The following is a 22,065-nucleotide window of genomic DNA, read 5'->3' as shown; positions in this document are numbered from 1 at the left end:
ATCAGTGAAGGGAATTTCCATACTAGGAATTCTCTAGATGAATAAATAATGGATCCAAACCAGAAAGAAATTATTTACAGATACTAAACTTATTTCCCCAACAAGATTATAAATTTCTTGAGGTCAGAGACTATGCTTTCTACTTCCTTTCCATTCCTCCAGTTTCTAGAACAATACTAATTTTGCAGTACATGTCTGTTGAAGTGAACCCTACTAAATTAAGTGTTACTGACCACTCAGCTCTGTTAGGGACATTTCAGAACTTAGCTATTGGACAGCACCCCGAGGTTGAATTTTAGAAGATGGGGAACCTGACAGGTGATGATCTCGGACTGCAAATCCAGATTTTTTGGGGGGGGTTTTTGGTGGATATGGACAATAGAGGGATTTGTTTTGCTTGACTTTGTAACAGGGGTTTTGATTTTTTTTTTCTTTCTCAGTTGGGGAGAGGGAAGGGGGTGGACAGAGAAGACTTTCACTGGAAAAAACCAAATATTTAATTAAAAGAAAAAAATCAAATGCGGAATACTCTCTGCCTTCATATTTGTCCATAACTAGTTTCTTAGACTCACAAAATCTTAAATCTGGATTGTAGGTATCTAATACAACTTTTTTCTCAATGTGTCACAGACAAGAGAACCCAAGAAAATGGCAATCATTTCTTTATAGCGCTGGCTTACCATAGCATTGTCATTTGCACGATCCCCCTTTCTGTTTCGAATCTGAATGCAGGATATTGGCAAATTCAATCCAACCCCATTGACAAGATTCCTCAGATCTGCTGTGCTGTATTCTCCACGCAGCAGTAAATTATTATTGCTGGAACCAAACCCCAGAGAGGCCTGGTAGAGGTAGGTTTGAGAAAGCCTCCCCACTGCAGTGACGTCGATGGTGGCAGACGTCAGGCCAGGGTTCTGAGGCATCTTCTTTCGACACTGGTACGACTCTGAGGAACAACAGTGCGCAGGGCAACAGGTACGAGAGCCTCGAGCTCGGTCCTGGTTGAACTTGATGCAAATAAAGAAGACTAAACACGCTAGAAACAGAAAGGAAATGCACGCAAGGGCTATAACTAAATACAAATTAGGGGCCGAAAGCTGTCCGCGTGTTTCCCACCCGTCCCGAAAGTCAGGAATGACCTGTGGTGGAGAGTCTACCAACAGCACACCCAAAGTGACGGTGGAGGAAAGGGGAGGATCCCCGTGGTCCTGAACCAGGATCACCACCTTCTGCTTTACTGCATCTCCTGGCAGAATGAGGCGCAGGGTTCGGAGCTCTCCTGTGTTAGGAGAGACAGCAAAAAGGCTCAGGTCTGAAGCCTGCAAGATATGGTAGGAAAGCCAAGCGTTTGGCCCAGTATCCGCATCCTCCGCTACTACCTTGGTGACCAAGTGCCCCGTTTTGGCCTGACGAGGCACAATTTCTACTGGGACTGAGCCGTTTCTGACTACAGGATACAGGATGGCGGGGGGATTATCATTCCTGTCCATGATGAACACGCTGACTGTCACCTCTGCGCTCCTGGCAGGGATGCCACCGTCGAGGGCTTCCACCACGAAGTGAAACTCCTTGAGCTGCTCGAAGTCAAAGGAAGTTTTGGCAGTGATGGCTCCACTTGTCGACTCCACGTCTACTAGGCTGGAGGCCGGCGGTCTGTCTGAGTGAAGATCCCGCAGCAGGTAGGTCACGAGGCCATTCTGGCTCTGGTCCGGGTCCTGGGCAAACACGCGGCCCAACGAGGCCCCAGCGCCATTGTTTTCCGCCACAAAGAACTCCTGCTGGGGCAAAGGAAAGGTCGGCGCGTGGTCATTCACATCCTCCACCAGCACGGTCACAGTCCTGCGCGTGCTTAGCGGTGGAGAGCCGCCGTCGGAAGCGAGGATAGTGACCTGGTATTCGCTTGTGTGTTCCCGGTCTAGAGGCCCATCGGTTAACAGGCTGTAGTAGCTGTCGAAGGAAGGGCGTAGCTGGAAGGGGCCGCTGCTTTGGATGCTGCAGGTCACCCTCGCATTGGGACCCCGATCTTCGTCTCGGACACTCAGTAGCGCGATCACAGTGCCCGGAGGCGCGTCCTCGGACACGGGACTGGAGAGTGATGTGATGCTCACTTCTGGGGCGTGGTCATTCACGTCGGTCACTTCCACTAGCAGCTTTGCTGTGCTGGCTAAACTAAACGCTCCCTCGTCTCTCGCCTCGATGAATATCTCCAGTACCGTGTCTGAGGGCGCAAGCGGCGCCACCACAGTCACCTCCCCGCTGTGGGAATGCACTCGAAACTGGTGCCGCAGCTCTGCTGGAGTGCTGTTGCTGAAGGTGTACCGGACCTCCCCGTTGGGACCCTCATCAGGGTCCGAGGCTTGCACTCGAATCAGCACAGTCCCGTTGGGCGCTGTCTCTGGAACACTGGCACGGTACACTGAGCGCTGAAACTCGGGTGCGTTGTCGTTGGTGTCCACAACGGTGACTGTGACCAGGACGGACCCGGAACGACCCGGTCGACCCCCGTCCCGAGCGGTCAACACCAGCCTGTGGGTGGCGTGCTGCTCACGATCCAGCGATTTATCCAGCACTAACTCCGGATACTCGCTGCCATCAGTCCGGCTCCCTAACTCCAAGCGGAAGTGCTCGCTGGGGCTCAGCGAGTAGCTCAGTAGCCCGTTGGTTCCTTCGTCTGCGTCCTGGGCGTTAGGAAGTGTGAAGCGGGCTCCCGGCGATAGAAACTCTGCGAGGTGAAGCCGCACCTCGCCTTCGGGAAAGCGAGGGGTGTTGTCATTGAGGTCCAGGATGCGGACGCTCATCCTGTGAAGCTCCAGTGGGTCTTTGAACACTAGCTCATAGTTGAGAATGCAAGTAGCCTTGGCCCCGCAGAGCCGCTCGCGGTCCGCCGGCTCCCGGACAAACAGGCTGCCGCTGCCCGGCTCCACCCCGAAGTAGGGCTCGCCGCCGTTGCTGGAAAGGAGACGAAATTTCCGGAAAATAAGCGTTCCCACTGGCAGCCCTAAGTCGGCGACGACGTTCGCCACAGCGGTGCCGCGCTCCGTCTCCTCGAACACGGAGTACTCCAGATGTCCTCCGCTGCAGGAGCTGGCCCACAGGCAGAGAACCGCCACCCAGCCCAGCATCCTGCCTCTCTGGCTCATTCCTTAGAGCGCAGCGACCCGGGACCATTCTCCGGGGCTCCAGTTGAGCTCACCCGGCACTGGAGAAACAGCCCCAGCCGACACTACCGCCGCTGAAAATGGAGCAAATGGGCTGGTGTTCGTCTTCCTTCTCCGGAATGGAATCTACTCTGGGCTAGCCGGCTCAGAGCAAGCCCTAAATGTGGCTCATCTGCCGTCTGGGAAAGGAGAGCCGGGCAAGGCAGGAGAGAAGCAGCGCCGCCTAGGGATCTCAGGGGCAGACGCACAGATAGCGGTAAAAAGGCCGGCTAGAGCCTTAGGGGACGATTCGGGTTTACCACACTCAAGAAAATCGTCCTAAGAAAGGAACACGTCTCTGGGACACCTGCGAAGCCGGCGTTGTGTCCTACGCCCGTCCTGGCGAGCGGACAGCCACAGACTGCCTGCTGTCTACTTCTTTCTCGCAGAAGCTTTGTCTAATGATTTGCAGTCAAAAGACAGTGAATTCTGATTCTGGCTCTGACACTTACTACCTATGAAACCACAGGGACTTTACGTCACTGAGTCTCAGCTTCCCTGTCAGTGAAATGGGGAGAGCAATACCTGCCTACTTACCTCACACTGTGGTTGTGAGAAGAGTGCTTAAGCCCAAATATATGGGAGTCATCATTACAAGTAGCCAGAACAAGTCTTTGTTTTGTCTCTATTTTCCTAGGGCTGGGGGGTGGGGGAGGGGTGGCGGAGGAGAGGATCTTGGTTAGTGTTTGGGAAACACTGGACTCCTTTAGCATCCATTAGAAACAAAGCAGCTGAATGTGGAAAGACTCCTAACATGGGGATTACATCCTCCTTCCTTACTTTTAGGAGCCTGGAACCCTAAATTTTAAAATTCTGCTCAGAATTTCCCAGAAGTTGGACATGAAATTCAAGGAAGTGGATGGAATATGCTCCCAACCAGGGACATTGGGTCCTGAGAATGTTTATTTTCTTTACTAGGAGTGCGGGTTTCCTGTGATATACCAACAACAACAAACAAACAAAAGGCACCAGAAAGAATCTCCGCCCATAGCTCTCTTTCAAACACGGGTCTCTTTCAAAGATAGGTCTTATCCAAGACCTACTGGGAAGGTGACCGATTCAAATGTTACACATGAAGTTCCATTGTCTTCTAAATATCAGCCTCTTCTTAATTAAGGTCATGGGGGGGGGGTGATTTCCGTGGAAATTTTTAAGCACTTTTCAGATGGGAAATGAGCTTTTAAGGGATATCAGAACAAGGGAACTGGAATTCAACAGCAGATTCTGTGGAGAAAGGGTAGGTGGAATGAATGGCTTAAGAAGTCAGAAATGGGGGCAGCTAGGTGGTGCAGTGGATAGAGCACCGGCCCTGGAGTCAGGAGGACCTGAGTTCAAATCCGGCCTCAGACACTTGACACTTACTAGCTGTGTGACCCTGGGCAAGTCACTTAACCCCAATTGCCTCATACACACAAAAAAGAAGTCAGGAATGACCACTCCAAAACTACCTTGGATAGGATACTGTAAACTCAGGAAGAAGAAATGAACCAAAAGCCTTTGAAATTCCCAGTTTTCCCTAATTTAGGTGGTAGATGGCACAGTGGACAGAGCACTGGACCTGGAGCCAGGAAGACCCTAGTTCAAGTCTGGCTTCAGACACAATAGCTATGTGATCCTAGGCAAATCACTTAATCTCTTACTATCTCAGTTTCCTTATCTGTAAAATGAGAATAATAATAGCACCTACCTTCCAGGGTTTTGTGAGTATCAAATGAAATATTTTATAGCACTTTGCAAATCTTAAAGCTCTATACAAATGCTAGTTATTATTATTGGGTTGTGGGTGGGTTTTTTTTTTAATTTGGTGAGGCAATTGGGGTTTAAGTAACTTGCCCAGGGTCACACAGCTAGTAAGTGTCAAGTGTCTGAGGCCGGATTTGAATTCAGGTCCCCCTGAATCCAGGTCCAGTGCTTTATTCACTGCACGACCTAACTGCCCCTATTATTGTTGCTAATCTTTACTCTTGGCTCTCTAGTAAAGAAAATCAGAAAGTCTGTGAGAGGCTGGAAACTGATCTATTCCATAAGAAAACTGCCAAATTAAAAAATAACCTCTGACTTTCACCTCAAAATCCAGACACTAGGCACCCCAAAGTGTCTGCCAAAAAGAGTCTTCACTGAGAAACAGACAAAGCACCAGAGAAGCTCCACCTTCTCTTCCCCTACCTTATGTAAAGGTTCACTGGCCCCAAGAATTCAAAATGATATGACACCCTTCTTAAAAATGAAAATTTCTTAAGTTCTGGGACATTCAAGTGTGACAGTGGCTCATGGTCTAGGTCCTCAGTACACATTCTTTCTTAGGATTAAATTTTCCCACTGAAGCACTAGCAGAAACTGCAGCTGAGGCTAAACCTAGTACCCTACTTCCTAAAGCTAGGCTAAAGTAGCCTGAAGTCAGTTCAGCTAAAAAGTGCCCCTTTCCCAAGTTTATCCTTGAGAATTAGGGAAGTAGGAAGATACTTGAAGACCTAAGCATAATAAAGAATGTATTCTTTTAGTCCACTGCAGTCTCATTCAGGCTAAGTCTAGAATGGGGAGGTGGGTGGTCTTCAACAAACATTCCTACTATGTGCAAGACATTATGGTAAATGACAGGGATGCAAATATTTTTATTTATTTTTTTTTTAGTGAGGCAATTGGGGTTAAGTGACTTGCCCAGAGTCACACAGCTATTAAGTGTTAAGTGTCTGAGGCTGGATTTGAACTCAGGTACTCCTGACTCCAGGGCCAGCGCTCTATCCACTGCACCACCTAGCTGTCCCAGGTTGCAATTATTTTTAAATAGTTTCTCCCCTTGAGGAATAGATAATAAAATATATGTAATATAACATATTTACCAATGAATATTTTGTAAGGCTGAATATTTTATAGGCAAAGAAGAGATCCAGACAGAATGCTAGAAGAAATTTGAGAAGAAACAGAGAAGAAAGACTTCCTCCTGGAGAAGACAGAAGTGGGGAGGGGAGTGTCATGGAGATAGCACCAGAACTTGACCTTACCTTGAAGAAAGAGAAAAATTTCAAGTCAGAGATGTGGAAAAAGGATATTTCTAGATCAAGGAAGTCCATGGCCAAATTGGGAAGTTTTCATTGACCAGACAACAACATAAAAGAGTTAGTGAAACAACTGAATAACAGAGTTTCCTGACCAACCTGATAGCATTAGAAGGTGTTGGTAATAAAATAACTGATGGAACACAAAGAGTTTCAGATAATTGGATGACTATGGGTCAGCCATGCCTCTCACGGTCTTTAAAAAGCAGCTGGCCTGACTCTTGTGAGAGGTACAAGATACTCCTCAAGAGTTCACCCTTCCTCCAGAATTGATTCCTTGGAATTTCGGCTCTGAAGCCAATGATAGTCCCTGAACCATAGTCCTTTTATGCAAGCATCAGAAGCTAGGATGAGAAAGGGGGCTAGTAGTTTAGTTTGATGGGAATATAGCATGTATAAAAGGGAAGAGTATAAAATATGACTGGAAAGGTAAGTTGAAGCCAGACTGTGAAGGGCCTTAATGTCAAGTTGGGGAGTTTGCATTTTGTCTTCCATAAAATGGGGAGGCAAACAAAATGGCAAAACAGAAGGGCAGCATGAAAGTGTGGTATAAAGGGGAGAAAAAAGGTGGACTGGGTGTCATGAGAACATTATTTTTAAAATGGCTCCAGTCCCAATTATCTGTGTAACCATGGTCAAATCACTTAACCTCTCTGAATCTCAGTTTCTTCATCTGTAAAATAAGGGGGTTGGACCAGATGATCTCCAAGTTCTTTTTAAATTCCATACCAATGATCCTTTTGCCTATGTATTAAAATGATTGTTTTGGCAGCCATGTGAAGTGTGTCTAAGAAATAGGGGCACCTTCACCACTTCTAATGACTTTTTAAAATGCTCTGCAGAGCTTTTGGAGAACAGTAAATGCATTTCCTAAATTAGCTTTCACTGCTGATCATGCTGACTGTATTAGAGAGAAAGGTTTCTCTTTCTGAATACAGAAGTAATTAACCTGGGAGAATGTGCCTGACTCAATAAAAATAAACAACATAACAATCCTGAGTATGCTGCAAGGAAATCTCTCTGCCAAGATGTCTCTATCACATATGTGTAGTATGTCCAATTTGTACAGTAAATTTGTATATTTGTAGTAAGTCCTAAGAAAGGGCCAGATGGAACAAGGATATTTAGTGGGACCAGGTGGTTGTATCGATGGAGAGGGAAACAGAACAGGGTACAACCAGCAGCGGAAAAGGAGATATTAAAAGTAACTTGCATAGAAACAATCTATAGGTAAAGTCCCAGAAACAAATCCCTCCTCCCTCTTTTGTTCTATGAAATTTCAGTTTTCCCTGACCCACACCAACATCTCTAGTTTTTTGTTGTTCTGTTGTTTCAGTCACATCCAATTCTTTGTGACCCTCTTTGAGGTTTTCTTGGCAAAGATACTGGAATGGTTTTCTATTTCCTTCTCCAGCTCATCTTACAGATGAGGAAACTGAGGCAAACAGGGTGGCATGACTGGCCCAGGGTCACACAGCTAGGAAGTATCTGAGGCTGAATTTGAACTCTTCTGGACTCCAGGCCCAGAACTACATACATTGCACCAGCTAACTTCCCCTATCTCCAGTTTAATATTGCCTAAATGTATTGAAGGGGACAACATGTACATATTCACATAAATATACAAAAATACACAAATACGCACACATACACAAAATGATATGCCCAAGCCCACATTCTCTTAAGGATGTCCCTGTCTTGTATTGTGTGTTCTTATCCATACCCTTCTGTGGTATGTGAAAAACAGGAATGTATAAAAGAAGGGTACTCCCAAAGATTTAAAACAACTAGAGACATCAGTATAACTACATATCCACTGAAAATATATCAGCTGAAAACCAAAATCCAACATTTCAAAAACCCTTCCCTAATGGACACTGTCATTTCTAATGCTACCAATTGATTCCTTTGTTTATGGCATTTTTTACAAGTTCTTCCAATGCAAGTATCTCAATTCAAAGTACAGACTTAAGGAGACTCAGTAAAAGAAGAGATCCCTAAATTCCCTCCTGTTTATTTACTTCAAGGACTGGAGCTTTCAATAGCCCAGAGGTTATTAGCAAATAGTTCTCTGACCAAATCTGACCTCAAGCATACAATTCAAATGAATCTTTCTCCTATGGCATGATCTATGAGCTGATTATTTGAAGGCTAAATTGGACACAGGTAATTGTGAAATCAACCAGAAATTCTCCTTTTATGTAAGCAGCTCCCTGAGAGTATGGCATTCACTTTAGGAGACCAAAGTAACTCACAGGTCACTAGACTTATATTTAGTAAATTACTATCTCAATTTATCTGTAGTCTAAAAATATATTAATGCAGCTTCCCAAAGTGCAGGCTTAATCTTATTTACATGCCCAGTAACTAGCAAGGCACTAATTCCTATTGATTGTAGTGAACAATCTTTCTTGTTAATGCCACATTCTCTTTTTAAAAGAATAACTATTTTAAAGAGTTTATGGAATAAAACAAACATTTCCATGACATAATATAATAAAAAAGATGACTACACATGAAACTGCAAATCTATTATGTACAACTTGCTATTCCTATTAAGTATATAATAAAGTTGTCAAGTAAATTTCTTCCCCATCCCCTTTTTTTTCTTCCCTCCACACTCCCTCATGGCTACCACTAGACACAAATAAGTGTAGATAGATAGATACATATACATATATATATGTATGTATATATGTAAAATTATTCTATACATATTTCTATTTATCACTTCTCTCTCTTGATGCAGATAGCAGCTTTCTTCATATATCCTTTATAGTTAATTTGGGTATTTATAATAGTCAAAATAACTTATTTACTCAGTCATTTTTAAAACAATATTGCTGTTACTGTGTACAATGTTCTCTTGCTTCTGCTCATTTTGCTCCTCATTCTTTTGTGCAAATCTTTCCATCCAAGATCACTGAACTCATCATTTTTATATCACAGTAGTATTCCATCACTTATTCATCAAACCTCATTCAGCCATTCCCCAATTAATGGGTATTCCTGCAATTTCCAGTTCTTTGCTACCACAAAAAGAGCTGCTATAAACATTTTATAACATATAGGTTCTTTTCCTTTTTCCCTAACCATCTTTGGAAATAGACCACCACCTAGTAGTGGTATTTCTGAGTCAAAGGGTATACACAGTTAAATAACTCTTTGGGCATAATTCCAGATCACTCTCCAAAATATGGATCAGTTCACAATTCCACCAAAAATGAATTAGTATCCCAATTTTTTCCACGTACCCTTTCTTGTGAATGCAACATTCTCATTCATTCAACCTATACTATATTTAGTTTATCCTTTTAATATCATCGTGGATCAGATTTTTTATGATCTTGCCACAATAATTTTTGAATGCCTTTCCCACAGATATGTTATGCAATTGTTTCACTTCTCTGAGTTAGCTAGATTTTTAGAGTTCAAAGAACTTTGCTTTTCAAAAAAAAGTGCCTCTCCCTCAAAACTTACTGCCACATGTATAATCTATATCAAATCACTTGCCTTCTCAATGAGGCAGTAGGGAAGGGAGAGAATTTGGAACTAAAAAAATTTTTTTAATTAATATTAAGAATTATCTTATATGTAATTGGGGGGATAAAATACTAAGTAAATTATTAAAAGTAAAAACATGCATAACAAAAAATCTTTACTGTTTTTAAAAAATCCTTACTGTTAAAAAGATTCCACATTATTTCTAACATGACTCATCATTAACATGGATTCAAACATGACATTGTGATACTCATGTCCCCAGAAACCTCACCATCACATCCCAAGAAGGCCTTAAAAAATACAGCCAGTCTTAAACATCACTTCTAATCTCTCCACACCCTTTTTTATGTTCTGAAGTAATCAGTGGCTCCTATGATATCTAGTTGTTTCTTTTATATGTAAACTACATACTTTGGGAATCATGAGTTACTTTAGGCTATAAAGCTGATATAGGAAACAAGAGTAATTCGCTTTTCAAGTTAATTATTTTTGTTTCCTTTAATTTTTTTTTGGTGAGGCAATTGGGGTTAAGTGACTTGCCCAGGGTCACACAGCTAGTAAGTGTAAAGTGTCTGAGGCCGAATTTAAACTCAGGTCCTCCTGATCCAAGGCCGGTGTTCTATCCACTGTTCCACCTACCTGTCCCCTGTGTTTCCTTTAAGAATAACTCCCTTAAAGAATTTTTGAAACAAGTATCTCTGATAAAGACCTCATTTCTCAAATATATAGAGAACTGGGTCAATTTTTTTAAAATGGCATTCCCCAATTGATAAATGGCCAAAAGACATGAAAAGTCAGCTTTCAGACAAAGAAATTAAAGTTATCTATAATCATGTGAAAAAATTCACTAGATCACTATTGATCAGAGAAATGCAAATTAAAACAACTCTGAGGTATCGACACACCTGTCAGAGTAACAAATATAACAAAAAAGGAAAACATTGGATGTTGGAGAGGATTGGGAAAACTGGGGCAGTAATCCACTGTTGGTGAAGTTGTAAAAAGTTCCAACCATTCTGGAGAACAATTTGGAACTGTGCCCAAAGGGCTTTAGAACTGTATATACCCTTTGATCCAGCAATACCTCTGCTAGGTTTATATCCCAAGGAAATCCCAAAAAAGAGAAAAAGACCTATTTGTACAAAAATATTTATAGCAGCTCTTTTTGTGGTGGCTAAGAATTGGAAATCAAAGGAATGCCCATCAATTGGGGAATGGCTGAACAAGCTGTGGTATATGATTGTGATGGAATATTATTGTGCTATAAGAAATGACAAGCAGAATGATTTTAGAAACACTTGGAAAGACTTGTATGAACTGATGTATAGTGAAAGTGAGCAGAACCACGAGAACACTAAGCACATAGACAGCAATATTATTTGATGAAGAATTGTGAATGGCTTAACGATTTTCAGCAATACAGTGATCCAAGACAACCCCAAAAAACTAATGATGAAGCATATTATCCACCTCCAAAGAAAGAACTGATGTTGATGGAACAAAGACTCAAGCATGCTATTTTTTACTTTCTTTCATTGTTTTTCTTTTATTCAAGTTTTTTATACAAAAAATATCTCTTTTAATGCCTAAATTGTTATACATAAATGTAACAAAATATTATTCTATCTTATAAAGAATACAGAAAAGCAGAGGAAGACTTGTAACCCTTTGCAAAATAAAGTAAGCAAAACTAGGAAAATAATAAACAATGACAAATATAAATAAGAACAACACCAACCACAAAACCAAAACTGAACACTGAGTAACTATAATGATCAAGCTTGACCCCAAAGAAGAGAAGAGAAGAGAAGAGAAAATGCACTTCCCTCCTTCACTACAGAGGTAAAAGACTGCATGTGTCGGTTGATGTATTAGTTTTGTTAAACTAATCTTTCTTTGTTACTCTTTGTTTTACAGCTAAAAGAAAGAATATAAATAAGAAACATTTTTAAAAGATTTATTTCCTTTCTGAATATTCTCATCTCCCTGGGCTTCTGATATGCATGATCTCCTGCTTCTTTTCCTATAACATAGTATAGCCAATTGATAGAGTGCTGAACTTGGAAACAGAAATAATTGAGTTCAAATCCCACCTCAAATAATTACTAGCTGTGTGACCCTAGGTAAGTCCATTTTTTCCTCTGAGCCTCTAGTTCCTCATCATTTATGGGGCTAATAATAGCATCTATTTCACAGACTTGTTCTGGGAATTTGATGAGAAAATGTATAGAAGACATTTTACAAACCCTAAAATGCTGTATAAATGTCATTCATTATCATTTCCTTTGAAATGTGTCTTCTCTCTCCTTCCCTAACTTCTCACCTTCCTGGTTTCTTAAAGTAATTGTTCTTTTAGGATCTGTCCTAGGGGCAGCTAGATGGTGCAATGGATAGAGCACCGGCCCTGGAGTCAGGAGTACCTGAGTTCAAATCCGGCCTCAGACACTTAACACTTACTAGCTGTGTGACCCTGGGCAAGTCACTTAACCCCAACTGCCTCACTAAAAAAAAAAAAAAAAAAAAGGATCTGTCCTAGGACCTTTGCTTTTCTCCCTCTATACCTCTATAGTGTAACAGAGTTCTTAATATGGAGTCCATGAAATGTATTTTTGATAACCATTTCAATGTAATTGCTTCACTTTGTAAACATCTGTGTTTTATTTTATGCACTTAAAAACATTATTCTAAAAAAAGGGTCTATAGGCTTCACCAGACAGTCAAAAGGCTCCACAATTCAAAAAATGTTAAGAGCTTTTGCTCCATACTTTTTACTTTGGCAATTTCATTATATCATTTTACTGGTGTCAGTGATGACTTCTGTGATATATATCATCTACCTACTGGGCTCCAAGTATACACTTCCATTCTTCCTGTAGTATTCTATTGGTTAATTGAAAAGGATCTCATTTTAAAATACAAACTATTAAGTTAATTAGTTAATGTTTCTAGACAAAGGCAAAAATATTTTCCTCGATTATCACCATTTCCTGCAAACATTTAACTGATGTAAAACACAATGGAAGTCAAAAGAGCCCAGAAACTGCCTTTGCAAATATCTGCCCTCCTTCCCAAGTACATAGGCATATCAGCCAAAGTATAAAATGCTAAAAAGGAAGATGGCAGGAGTTTATGAACAATATAAAACAATAAGAAGAAATGAAAGCAAAAACTAGCCCACCGGAAGCTTAGCATAAAACCTACCTGAATCACATAGCCTCAAGCACTTTCAAAGATGAAATTGGCAGGACAAGTAGACAGTAGGTGTAACCTATATGTCAATGTTTCTATAATGATTTATGTTAATAACCAATGATGGTAGCATTACCACATTTGGACCCAAATACTTCACCAAATACTTCAATTCAATAAAGAAGATAAAATGGCACTGAGATGGAAATTGAGAAGACTGGATAGATCCAATAAAGTGCATATAAGCAAATCTGTACCTAAGGCAACATAATCTTGAAAGGCCTGAAGAATCACTTTGTAAAATATGTGAGGGAGGGGAAGGTGAGGAAAGAATGTACAAATGCATAATGTTACCCAAAGAGATGATATAGATTCAATTAACAACTGCCCAACTGCATGCCAAATTTCTTGTGTCTATAGAAAAAATTGTTAATATTACCTTTATACTATGAAAGGTATCCTTCATGAAAATATGAAAAGAGATAGAGCAGATCCCACATTAATAGTCTCACAACTGACAAAAAGGTGCAAAGCATATGGCATGTGATATTCATGAACATGACGAATTTGAAGTCTTGGAAGTTGGACTTTAATCCCAGGTTTGCCAAATGCTATTGGGATAGTGCCTTGGAGGATTCACTTTGCCTCTCAGAGCTTCAGTTTCCTTATCTCTAAAAGGAGAACAGTGGACTAGATTCTCTCTCAGATACCTTTTGGCTCTAAATATATGATCCTAAGATTCCACAGTGTTTATTTTTGTTGATGACCCTAAAAAGAATTTAACTTGGAAGCTTAAAGGTTTTCCTCCAACAGTCTTTTGATGATGCTAAGATCAAACAATATTGCTTTGATAAATTTAACAACACATGCAACTTTTGTCATTGAACTTTGGATATTCAATGCCATGCTCACTAAATGTGCTCATTACTGTCATGGTGGATACAGGATCTAAATGGAAGAATTTCCTCATAGATGGTGGAGTTCTTTAGATGTTCCTGCTTGTGGAGAATATTGTGGCAAATACATCAAGTACCAAAAGATTACTAGGCATCCTTAAAGATTTACATTATAGTTCTTAAGAAATAAGCCTAACAATCCTTATGGGGAAAATGAAATGGACAAAAAAGATCTTGTGTGCAAATTATAACATGCAGTTGGACAGCTAGTCAATTGAGTTACTATAACCTTAGGCAGATTTCACAAAAGGATAAGATGAATCCAGAATTAAACAGGGGAAAAGATGAGGGGAGGCGCTACATTAAATTTGTGAAATTGCATAGTTATTTCAATGATTTTGGGAAGTTCCCTGAGACAGACTCATCTTTTTTTTTTTCAGGGCAATGAGGGTTAAGTAACTTACCCAGGGTCATATAGCTAATAAGTGCCAAGTGTCCCAGGTCAGATTTGAATTCAGGTCCTCCTGAATCCAGGGCCAGTGCACTGCACCACCTAGCTGCCCCCAGACTCAAATTTTAACTGAAAATGTTCTTACTATTATGATGTATGATCACAAATCATAGGACAGTAAAATCTGCAAAAAATTAAAGTTGTAGGTGACCCAGAAAGACAATAGAGAAGTATATCATGGATGCAGGTAGGCTGCAACACATTTTCAGTGATGAGACTTACCTTCAAGCAGTAGCGCACAATATGCCAAAGATTTAGGATTTAGGGAGATCTTAGAGTGAGCATGAGAAATATTAATCAGTCAACTCTAGTGTAGGCCTTGTAATTGCTAAACGTAAAAATATCTACAGGAAGCCTATTGAATGTTGCCTAGATCCTCTTTGGAGGATCCATGAGAGAAAAGCTGGATAATAGAAATGAAGGATATGATGGATTTCAATCTGCACTGATAGAAGAAAAACTCACATCAATGAAATTACAGAGTCTGTGAAGTATTTAATCATAATTCAACAAGCATTTATTAAGGACCTTCTAAGTGTAAGACACTGTGATAGACATTGAATTAATCCTTTCCCTCAAAGAAATTACAGATCCAGGGCTGGAAGGGGCATCTCATCCAACTCCATTTTATAGATGGAGATTGAGGTCCAGTTAGATTAAGCAATTTGCTCAAGGTCTAAACAGTAAATAAGTAGCAGGAAGGATTTGAATCCAGATCCTATGACCCTAGAACCAATTTCCTGTCCATCTCACCATAAGATTTCATAAAAAGGAGTCTATGAGGGGCAGCTAGGTGGTGCAGTGGATAGAGCACCAGCCCTGGAATCAGGAGGACCTGAGTTCAAATCCAGCCTCAGACACTTGACACTTACTAGCTGTGTGACCCTGGGCAAGTCACTTAACTCCCATTGCCCTGCAAAAAAAATAAAAGTCTATGTCTCCAGAAAGATGTGTGTAGAAAAGGAAAAGAGCAGTTGCTCTGGATTTTCCTTAGTGATAATGGATGGTGGTATGCTTATAGGATTGGTGTTTATGTGTATGAATGTGTTTATGTGTGTTCATGCATGTGTATCCCTGCTTGAGTTCCTGGGAGAGCTTGAATGTGTTTAGCACTAGCTGGTATGGTAACCTCCTTCTCCCTCCCTAGGCAAGCCCAGCCCTCAGTCATTGCAGCAAAAACAAACTAACTTTGAATGCATGGGAAATGGGTAACTTTCCTTTATCCCACACCTAGTGCTAACTTGGAATAAATTTCTTTTTTTCTATTATAGGAAGAGAGGCATGTGTGGCAAATTATGGGAAAGTGTAAAATGAAGGAATTAAATAAATGAGCAGGATAATGCCAGAGTATCATATATCAACAGCAACAACAACAATAAAAAGCATATGGCAAATGGAATAAAGTGCTCATTGCAAAATTCCTTCATCTCAAACAATAAACATAATGTTTTCCAAAGCAGATGATTATAACTACATCTTTTGGTAAACAGGGGCATTAAAGGTGTTAAGCATTTACTAACACCTTTTATGCAAATTCAGAGTCAGCCATTTGTAAAGTGTTTCTTTTAAAAGGCTTCAAGAGCAACTTAAGTTGGAACCTCTTTCTACTATTCAGTATTGATTTCCCATTGAAAATTTATATAGTATAGTTAAAATGACATTACTTCATACATTATCAATGTAGAAAGTTTCCCCAACGTAAAAAAATGCATGTATACCCCTAGTGAAATGGACTGTATATCTATCCATGTATCCATAATATATGTTACTTAAATAATGCAAAATCAACTTGTTGGAAGGATGTAATAATATTAATAATCTAACATTTTATAGTGTTTTATTGTTAGAAAATATTTTACATAAATGACCCCACTTTACATACATTATCTGATGATCAATAAGAAAATGGCATCTGAGGAGAAATTTTGGATTTCTGTACCATGGTTTAAAGAATGGAATTAATAGGTTAATGGACAGAATGGAATGCATCTAACAAAATCTGATAAAAATATTTCTCCAAAGTGTTGCAGATCTAACTAAAACGACGTTAAGCTAGGGGGCGTCTAGGGGGCAGCTAGGTGGTGCAGTGGATAAAGCACTGGCCCTGGATTCAGAAGGACCTGAGTTCAAATCCGATCTCAGACACTTGACACTAGCTGTGTGACCCTGGGCAAGTCACTTAACCCTCATTGCCCAGCAAAAACAAAAACAAAAACAAAACAAAACAAAAAAAGACTTTAAGCTGAAATTTAAGTGGGAGGGGTTTTTTAACTGCCTCTATTAATACACCAAGATAGATGCCCTTGAGATTGGCCACTATATAAGAATAGCATAGAGTCTAAGAAATTCATGGCAGACAAAATTCAAGAACTTATACAGCAATTTTAAAAAGTGAATAGTCTGCAATGTCTATATACAAATGCCCAAAAAGAATTAGTGACAAGAAAGATAAACTAAAGATTTTAATGCAAGGAGAGAAAAAATCTCCTAAGCTTCAATCTCTGATACTTGGCAGGATGAGACCAATCAGCAGAATATGACTTGCAAGGGTATGCTTTATTCAAAGAGAATGGAATAAATGAAACTAAGATGGAAGAGTAACACTCTATATATAATCCACAATCTAGCAACAGAGCCCTTCTTGCTGTTTCTTGCAAATGACACTCCATTTCCCGACTCCAAGCCTTTTCATTAGCTTCTCACCTCCACCTCCTGACTTGCCTAGATTCATTTAAGCCTTGGCTCAATCCCACATTTTGGAAGGAGGCCTTTTCTAGTCCTAGTTGTCTCCACTTCTAGTGCCTTCCATTTACTCTATGTGTGTATGCACATAAATGTAAGATATCCATGTATACACAAATATACGTATGTCATCTATGTCTTGTATGTATATGTTTGCTTGCCTGTTGTCTCCACAAGATATCAACTGTGATATAATTGGTCCTCTTCAAAAAACAAAGGAACAGAATAATAACAACAGAACTCCTTGAGGACAGTAGCATGTTTTTTGCCTTTCTTTGTATCCAATCCCATCTTATAAACATTTATTAAGCACCTATTATGTGGCAAGCACTGTGCTAAGTTCTGGGAATACAAATTTTAAAAGAAGACAGTCCCTGCTCCCAAGGAATTTACTTACAATCTAATGGAGGAAGCTAACACACAAAAGGAAGCTGAAATACAGAGGAGGGCCACCAGGGGGAGCCTGGTGTAGGGACAGCATGTTCTGTACAGTTGAAACCATGCAGAACTGCAAAAGGAAAGTGCATACATAGTTGGAAAGTCCAGGTCCCAGTCCTCTATACAGAAGAAGCTTTGGGAGGAGTTCAGTTCTCCAGCCACTAACCTTCCAATCAGAGGCTAAGGGAGTTGAAAAGTGGTTGAGTACCCAAAGGTGAGTTAGAAGCATGATGGTGATCATGTTCCTCACTGTTTAACAAAGTATCTGGCACATAATAAGTATTTAACAAATGCTTGTTGTCTGCCTGATTGCATAAAACTCCCTCTCCAAAATTACCAAGGATCTTTTAATTGCAAAATTTCTCAATCCTGAGCCATGGATATTGTTGATCATCTTTTCCTGTATATTCTCTTCTCCCTAGGTTTTTGTGCCAGTACTCTTTCTTGGTGCTCCTATCTGTCAAACTGCTCCTCCTCAGTCTCCTTTACTGTTTCTTCACCCATGTCATTCCCTCTAACCATGAGTGTCCCCCGAGGTTTCTCCTTGGGCCATCTCCTCCTTTCACTGTATACTGTCTCACTTTGTGATCTTATCAGCTCCCTTGTGTTCAATTCTCACCTCTCTGCAGATGATTCCTAGACCTATATATCCAACCCTAATCATCTCTTATTGCTTCTTGACATTTCAAACTGGATGCCCCAAAGTCATCTCAAATTCAAAATGCCCAAAACAAAACTCATCTTTTCCCCAAAACCTCCTCCCCTATTTCTGAAGTTCCCTATTGTTGTGACCACCATCATCCCATTCATCCCGGCCGACAATTTGAGTGTCATCCTCAACTTCTCATTCTCACTCCCCCCATGTCCAGTGAATTTCCAAATCTTGTTTCTTCCTTCACAACATCTCATGTAATTCCCCTTCTCTCCACAGTCACAACTTTAGTTCAGACTCTCATCATGACTTGCCTGGACAACTGCAACAGATGTCTAATTATTCTTGCTTCATGTTTTTCCTCACTCTTTTCCATCCTCCACCAGCTCCAAAGTTGGTTTTTTTTCTAAAGTGAAAATGTGACCGTATCATCCCACTGCTACTGAGCTCCAGGTGTTCTTTATCACCATCAAGATAAAATACAAAGTCCTTCGTCTGATGCTAAAAAAAAAAAAACCCTCCTGATAACCTGGCTTTCCTACCTTTTCAGATTTCTTACACCTGCTGTATTATGCCTTACTCCCTTCCCCTCAATGATCCACCTACACTGGCCTTATTGAATTTCCTTGAACAGGACATTTCATCATCTAGCTTTGACAGTGCCTTTTCTCTGTCTGTCACCCATGCCTGAAATGCTCTGCCTTGTCATGTCTGTCTCTTAGTTTCCCTGGATTACTTCAAGATTCAGCTCAAGTCCCACCTTACACAGGATGCATTTTTCTGTTTCCCTGCAGATTTTAGTGCCTTTTCCCTCCTTTAGATTATTTTCATCTACCCTGTATACATCTTCTATGTACCTAGTTATTTACATGTTGCATTATAATGTAGGCTCTTTGAAGATTGGGGCTGGGGGTTTTGCCCTTTTTATATCCCCAGCACTAAGCACACTACCTTATACATAATAAGTGCTTAATAAATGCTTGTTGGCTAATAAACTAAAGGAAAAATGTAAATGATACTTTAGTGAGACTATACTAACCACCTAGACAGAAAGGGAAAATGGATGAGTTCAGCAAACCAATCATAAGCCTGGCAAAGATAGAATACAGGACTGATACAGCTCTCTCCCCTGCTCTCTCTCTCTCAATCTCCCCCCCCCCGAAAAAGTAGAGCAGCTAATAATTGCTTAACTTGTCTGAATAATAATTTCATCTTTCAAAATGTGAAGAAGAAACAAGAAGAAATGTTTTTTTCTGGATATGATTCTCACCAATAGGATGGACCTGGTTATTAAAGTATAAATTACCTAATTTAATACAATGAAAAGAGCACTGAGTGTGTGTTTCAGCTTTTGACCCTGCTCTGACACCCCTTGTATGACCTTGGATAAATCACTTCACCCCTCTGGACCACAGGTTCTGCATCAGGGGAAAAAAAAAGATAAAACAGCCTTGAGATTCCTTCCAGCTCTTAATTTGTAATGGGGGTGTTGTAGAAAAGTGACTACTCCATATCAGAATATGAGCAGAAAAGAAGAGTAAAGCCAACATGCAACCTAGAATTTAGGAAAATCATGTTTGAATGGCTTGGGGGAATGGCAAGCAGGATCTCACACCCTGAAATTCTTTAGGGGAAGTCAAAATAGAAGAGCTGGGAATAATATTATATATTAAATTGCACTGGCAAAAGGAAAATAATTTCCTACAATAAAGAAATGCAATAAGTAGATTTGAGAAGCTATATGCAGCCTGTCCTCTCTCCTGACCTCCAGTCTCAAATCTCCAACTGCATATTAAACATCTGAAGTCATATATCCTGTAGTATCTTAAGCTCAAGATGTCTGGAATTAAACTCATTATCTTTTCACTCAAACCATGCCCCCTCCAAACTTCCTTATTGTTGTCAAAGGCACCACCATCCTCCTAGGCTCCTAGGTTAGCAACCTAGACTCTTCACATCCTTGAACCCTTTTGCCAAGAGCTATGGATTTTACATTCATAACATCTCTCAAACATGACCCTTTCTCTCCCCTGATACTGCTCCATCCTGGGGAAAGTACTTTATTGTACTGTTGGTAGAGTTGAGAACTACTACAATCATTCTGGAAAGCAATTTAGAAATATGCCCCAAAAGCTATTAAACTGTGAATACACTTTGATCCAGCAATATCACTACTATGTCTACATTCCAAAGAAATCAAAGAAAGAAGAAAATGATAAGCAAAAATATTTATATTTGTTGTGGCAAAGATTGGAAACTGAGCAAATTCCTAAAAGTTGAAGAAGGGCTGAGCAAGTTATGGCATTTAAATGTAACTCAATACTAGTGTTCTATGATAAGGGTAGTTTCAGAAAAATCTGGGGAGACTTGTATGAACTAATGCAAGGTGAAGTAAGCAGAACCAGGAGAACAGTTTATACAGTAATAGCAATAAATAATAAATATAAATAACATAAATATTATGTATAAATATAATAAATAAAGATAATCAACTTTGAAAGACTAGGAATTCTGATCAACAAAATGACCAACCACAGTTTCAAAGGACTGAAATATACCATTGATGTGTAGCTTATGATAAATCAGAAGAAATTTCTCCTGTGAGAAACAAAACCGGGGGCAGGTAGGTGGTGCAGTGGATAAAGCACCAGCCTTGGATTCAGGAGAGACCTGAGTTCAGATCCAGCCTCAGACACATGACACTAGCTGTGTGACCCTGGGCAAGTCACTTAACCCTCATTGCCCCACAAAAACAAACAAAGATGACCAGATAACAGGACAGATAGATCAAAGAATCAAGTTTAGACTAGTTTAGACTGACAAACTAGATATCAGGACAGACATATGGAATGAGTAAGGGGAGATAAAATTCTATAGCAGTAAAATCAATTAGGAATGGCTACTACCTGACTGGAGCTAGGAGACAGAGATAACCCCAAAGGTCAGGACCATCATTTCAAAAAAATCCCCCTCAACTCTAAGGAATATGATGAGCATCCAAGCTTCCCCACTGCACCCAAAAAGGGACCTTTCCAGTTTTCAAGTGGACACCCCATCTATCATCTATAAAAGCTTTTGCCTTCCCTCTGTTCAAGGAGGAGAATGTTTCTAAGCTGTCCTCCCTGAGGGGTGAAGTCTTTGACTTCCCACTCCATCACTCTCCCTAGTGTCAAATAAAAGATCACTTTAATTCTAATTGAATTGTGTACAAGAGTGTAATTCTTTATTGAGGAATACCTAAGAACCACCACAAACCCCACTGTGACACCATCTACCTCTATATAGAAAGCCAACGGACTCAATGCACACTGAATCATATTTCCTTTTCTTTCTTTCTTTCTTTCTTGGTCATGATTAATGTGGAGATTTGTTTTGCATGACTATACACAATTGTAATGGCTTTTGTTTTTCTTGACTTTTCAATGAGTAAAGGACAGAAAAGAGAAGAAGAAAATTAAGAATTGAAAACAAAATAAAATTGAATTTTAAGAAACATTAGAAAACCTTAGCAAGAGAGTGAACATCCTCAAAATAATGGCAACCACAAGATTCAGAAATCCACCTGTATGGGGCAGCTAGGTGGCGCAGTGGATAGAGCACTGGCCCTGAAGTCAGGAGTACCTGAGTTCAAATCCAGCCTCAGACACTAACACTTACTAGCTGTGTGACCCTGGGCAAGTCACTTAACCCCAATTGCCTCACTAGAAATCCACTTGTACAACAAGAATTATTAGAGTAAAATCAAGAAAGCAAACTTAGCAGAGAAGATGAGTTCACTCCATCCAAACAGGTAATCTAGGAGGCAGGGTTTGAAGATGAAAGGAAGGGAGGTAGAAAGGAGGGAGGGAAGAAGGAAGGAAGGAAGGAAGGAAGGAAGGAA

The 22,065-nt window shown here is 40.4% G+C and overlaps 1 protein-coding gene across 10 annotated transcripts in view; it reads right to left on the bottom strand.

The window, feature by feature from the left end:
* LOC122740813 (protocadherin alpha-C2-like) overlaps positions 1-22,065 on the bottom strand; it is a 275,331-nt gene that overhangs the window by 113,099 nt on the left and 140,167 nt on the right. The window contains exon 1 of one of the 10 annotated variants that reach the window (XM_043983550.1): positions 681-3,521. The exons of the other annotated variants lie outside the window; for them this stretch is intronic. Within the exon in view, the coding sequence (XP_043839485.1) occupies positions 681-3,140 (2,460 nt within the window). The 5' untranslated portion in view covers positions 3,141-3,521. Of the gene's footprint in view, positions 1-680; positions 3,522-22,065 lie in introns of those variants that run through there. 10 annotated transcript variants of the gene reach the window in all.

This window comes from Dromiciops gliroides, chromosome 2 (genome assembly GCF_019393635.1).
Source record: "Dromiciops gliroides isolate mDroGli1 chromosome 2, mDroGli1.pri, whole genome shotgun sequence".
NCBI classification, from domain to species: domain Eukaryota; kingdom Metazoa; phylum Chordata; class Mammalia; order Microbiotheria; family Microbiotheriidae; genus Dromiciops; species Dromiciops gliroides.
The sequence above is the reverse complement of the archived record's forward strand: the minus strand, read 5'-3'. Positions and strand labels throughout refer to the sequence as shown.